This window comes from Danio rerio, chromosome 15, assembly GCF_049306965.1.
Source record: "Danio rerio strain Tuebingen ecotype United States chromosome 15, GRCz12tu, whole genome shotgun sequence".
NCBI classification, from domain to species: domain Eukaryota; kingdom Metazoa; phylum Chordata; class Actinopteri; order Cypriniformes; family Danionidae; genus Danio; species Danio rerio.
Genome location: NC_133190.1, coordinates 2,683,014 through 2,687,742, shown reverse-complemented (window position 1 = coordinate 2,687,742; position 4,729 = coordinate 2,683,014). Strand labels below are relative to the sequence as shown.

General features: G+C 34.7%; 1 protein-coding gene across 1 annotated transcript; it reads left to right on the top strand.

The window, feature by feature from the left end:
- Positions 1 to 1,938, top strand: cldne (claudin e). The gene is given in 1 exon segment (NM_131765.1): positions 1 to 1,938. A coding segment is annotated over 1 exon segment (630 nt). The 5' UTR covers positions 1 to 48; the 3' UTR covers positions 679 to 1,938.
- Positions 1,939 to 4,729: the final 2,791 nt, after the last annotated feature.

Below are 4,729 nucleotides of genomic sequence, written 5' to 3'. Positions count from 1 at the left end.
CAGAAAACACACGTTCAACTTCACAAGCCCACAAACAAACAAGCAAACATGGTGTCTATGTGCCGAGAGATCCTGGGCATGTGCCTGGCCATCATTGGCTTCTTGGGAGCCATTATTATTTGTGCTTTGCCCATGTGGAAGGTGACCGCGTTCATCGGAGCCAACATCGTGACGGCGCAGACCATCTGGGAGGGTTTGTGGATGAACTGTGTGATGCAGAGCACGGGACAGATGCAGTGTAAGATCTACGACTCGCTCCTGGCCTTGCCTCAGGACCTGCAGGCCGCTCGAGCTCTCGTGGTCATCGCCATCATCGTCAGCTTTTTCGCGCTCATCCTGGGCATCGCCGGCGGGAAATGCACCAACTTCGTGGAAAGGGAAGACGCCAAGGCTAAAGTGTCCATCGCCAGCGGCGTGATCTTCATCATTGCTGGAGTTCTGGTGCTGGTGCCTGTTTGCTGGTCCGCCAACACCATCATCAGAGATTTCTACAATCCTCTGCTCACTGATGCTCAGCGGAGGGAGATGGGGGCTTCGCTGTACATCGGATGGGGCGTCGCAGCGCTGCTGATCATCGGAGGTGGAATCCTGTGCAGCTCCTGCCCTCCAAAAGATGAAAAATACAACATGAAATACTCCCAGCCGCGCTCCACCGCCACCAGCAGAGCCTACGTCTGAGAGCTACGCGGAGATCGCAAAGACTTTTGGAGACTCTCTCTCACTCTTTCGTTCTAAGACTTGCCAAGAAGATCAATTGAAAGACTGTGTCTGATATTGCATATATAGTGGTTATATAGTGAGGATGTATATATGTGCTGTGATTATACACACTTTTGAGCTGAATGAACACAACTCCTGAGATTTCTGTTGGCACAACTTAACTGTTTCATGTCAAATTCACTTAACGGCTAATAACTTAATCGATTTGTGTTGTGCCGACGTGAATGAACTGCGTGGAAGCCTGCATTTGTTTTACAGCGTGCACTCAAGAAAATGATGTTTGCAGATGTTTTGGAAAATAATGCTTGCCGTTTGTTCAAACTACTCATTTGAAATGAGCTGAAACAACACAATTCTTGAGTTTCTTTGGGACAACCTAATTGTTTTATGCTCAATTCAATTAAAATTGTTAAAAAATAATAAGCTTACTTAATTTATTGATGTTCCACCATGAAAAATTGACTAAATAAATTTGATTGTTGGTGGTTCATTCCACTGTGGCGACCCTGGATTGATAAAATTATTTTAAAAAATAATTAGCTAACGTAATTCATTGATGTTCCACCAACAAAATTTTGGCTAAATAAACTTATTTGTTGGCGGTTCATTCCACTGTGGTGACCCTGGATTAATAAAGTTATAAAAAATTTAAAAAATAGCTAACTTAATTCCTTGGTGTTCCACCATCAAAAATTGACTAAATAAACTTAATACTCGGTGGTTGATTCCATTGTGGCGAATAAAATTATAAAAAACATATTAAGCTATTTTAATTCCTTGATGTTTTCCCAACATAATTTGATTAAGTTAACTTAGTTGAGTGAATTCAACATAAAACAATTAAGTTTTCCCTCCAAAAAACTCAAGCTAATTTTAAATAAGTAGTTTGAAGAAGGCATTTATTGAGTGCAGATCCCTGAAAGAGAAAAATGTGCATTTATAATGTGATTTTATTCAATATTTTTTGTTGATTTTTAGTTTTTTTTTAACAATGCATTCTTATATTATACGTTTAATATGACGAGAGGAATAGTTTCTTTAAATGTAAGACGTAAGCTTTAATACTGTAAAGATTAAATGTGCATTAACTTAGCTTTTGTGTTTGTTTGTCAGTGTATAAATTAACTTTTTTTTTTTGCATAAAGATGTCTTAATCAGTAAAATTGTCCTGATATTTGTTTTTGTTTATTATAATAAATGGTTCTGTAAAACTGTAAATTGATTTGCTCATTCATATTGACATCAACTATAGTTATATTGGCAAACACATCATGTAAGAGTCATTGTTTACAACCAAAAATTAACAGACACACACACACACACACACACACACACATATGTATATATATATATATATATATATATATATTGCAGTAAAAAAATCGATGCATCTATTAGTTATTATCCATTTAATCGAGCTATAATACCTTAGATATATATATATATATATATATATATATATATATATATATATATATATATATATATATATATATATATATATATATATATATTGTAGAGTTTGATTGCAAATTACCAAACAAATTAATCCAATTTGTGCTGCTCACTGCTGGTGGATGTAAAAAAAGTTGCAACACTATACACTAAATATAATTATTAATTAATATTATTATTATTACATTACTATGGTCTATTACATGTAGCAAGAAACAGAATTACTTTTTGTTTGTTTGTTTTTGATCTGCAGCCACACCTAAATTCAAGTTCTTTCAGTTCTTCCTGGAAATGCAACGCTTATGTTTACATGCTGGAGAATGGTATATGACCAATCAGAATTAAGTCAAATTGATTGTGTTATTGTAGATATTTTATGATGGAGCACAAAGATATATGCAGTTCCTATGGGAACTGTGTGGTCAGTAGTTAGTGAATATCAAAACACACGACTTAATTAACACGAATTAAAAGTGTGAATTTCAGTAAATGAGCTTATTTTACCCTTATTTTAGTAATTTAGCTTATTTAGTATTTAATTATTTCCCAAATGTAGGGAAGTTTGAATATTTTACAAGTCGTTTTGCAGAGACCATTGCTTTTAAGGTCTCTGAAACTGGTTCGACAGGTCGTCGGCAATGATAATAGCAAAGGCATCTGCGTGAAACTGTTGGACTGAAACTTTGGTTTGAAGGTTTCCCAAACTGGTTATACGAGATGTCTAAAGCAGACACGAGCAACGATCTGATAATTAACAACAGGATGTGGGTCACAAACTTATAAAACCAGATGTCTTTCCTAAGGTAAAAAGTAAGCTCAAATAGACCTGCACTGTAAAAATATCCGTAAACTGGCAGTTTTCTGTATTTTGTGATTCATGTTTTTATTTTTCCTCATTTAATTCTGCTTTTGAATTGCATTATGGGAGCTCGATCTCTCTTCCAACAACTTTTAACCTTGAAAAGTTGGAAAAAGTGACTTTTATCAAGGCAAGGCAAGTTTATTTATGTAGCACATTATATACACCGTGGCTATACAAAGTGCTTTACATAAACAGGAATAAAAGAGACAAGTATAAGAAAAATAAAAACAAATGAAAACAGCATAAAGATAGTTACAGACACTGTAAACTACTGGCAGCTGTGGTTCCAGCCATTTTACTGTAATTTTACAGTTTGCAACTGTTTTTCAAGTTTACAGTTGCGATGTAGTTTCACAGTAAAATACTGGCAGCTGTGGATTTAAATGTTTACTGTAATTTACAGGTTTTGTCGCCTTTTTTACATTTATGCTGTAATTTCACATTAAAGTAGTGCCAGCTTTTCAGTTGTGCTGTAAAATTGTAAAATACCGCCAGCGGTGGTTCCAGACATTTACTGTAATTTATAGGTTTTGCCAATATTTTAAATTGTTTAGTCGTGCTGTAAGTTCAAAGTAAAGTACTGGCAGCTGTGGTTCCATTCCAGCTATTTACTGTAATTTTACAGTTTGCCGCTGTTTTTCTATTTTATTGTTGCTGTTATTTTACAGTAAAGTACTGGCAGCTGTGATTCAAGAATTTTACAGTAATTTTACAGTTTTGCCACTATTTTACATTGTTTAATTGAGCTGTACTTTTTACAGTAAAGTACTGGCAGCTTTGGTTCCAACTATTTACTGTAATTTTACAGTTTGCAGCTGTTTTTCTATTTTATAGTTGCTGTAATTTTACAGTAAAGTACTGGCAGCTGTGGATTCAGACAATTACTGTAATTTTACAGTTTTGCCACTATTTTACATTGTTTGGTTGTGTTGTAATTTCACAGTAAAGTACTGGCAGCTTTGGTTCCAGCTATTTACTGTAAGTTTACAGTTTGCTGCTGTTTTTTCTATTTTATAGTTACTGTAATTTTACAGTAAAGTACTGGCAGCTGTGGATTCAGATATTTACTGTAATTTGACAGTTTTGTCACCATTTGTACATTTTACAGTTGAGCTGTAATTTCATAATAATGTACTGCCAGTGGTGGTTCCCACATTTTACTGTAATTTTACAGTTTGCAGCTGTTTTTCTATTTTATAGTTGCTGTAATTTTACAGTAAAATACTGGCAGCTGTGGATTCAGATATTTACTGTAATTTGACAGTTTTGCCACTATTTTACATTGTTTAGTTGTGCTGTAATTTCACAGTAAAGTACTGGCAGCTTTGTTTCCAGCTATTTACTGTAATTGTACAGTTTGCAGCTGTTTTTCTTTTTTATAGTTGCTGTAATTTCACAGTAAAGTACTGGCAGCTTTGGTTCCAGCTATTTACGATAATTTTACAGTTTGCAGCTGTTTTTCTATTTTATAGTTGCTGTAATTTTACAGTAAAGTACTGGCAGCTGTGGATTCAGACAATTACTGTAATTTGACAGTTTTGTCACCATTTGTACATTTTACAGTTGAGCTGTAATTTCATAATAATGTACTGCCAGTGGTGATTCCCACATTTTACTGTAATTTTACATTTTGCCGCTGTTTTTCATTTGTACAATTGTGCTGTAAATACACAGTAAAGTACTGGCAGCTGT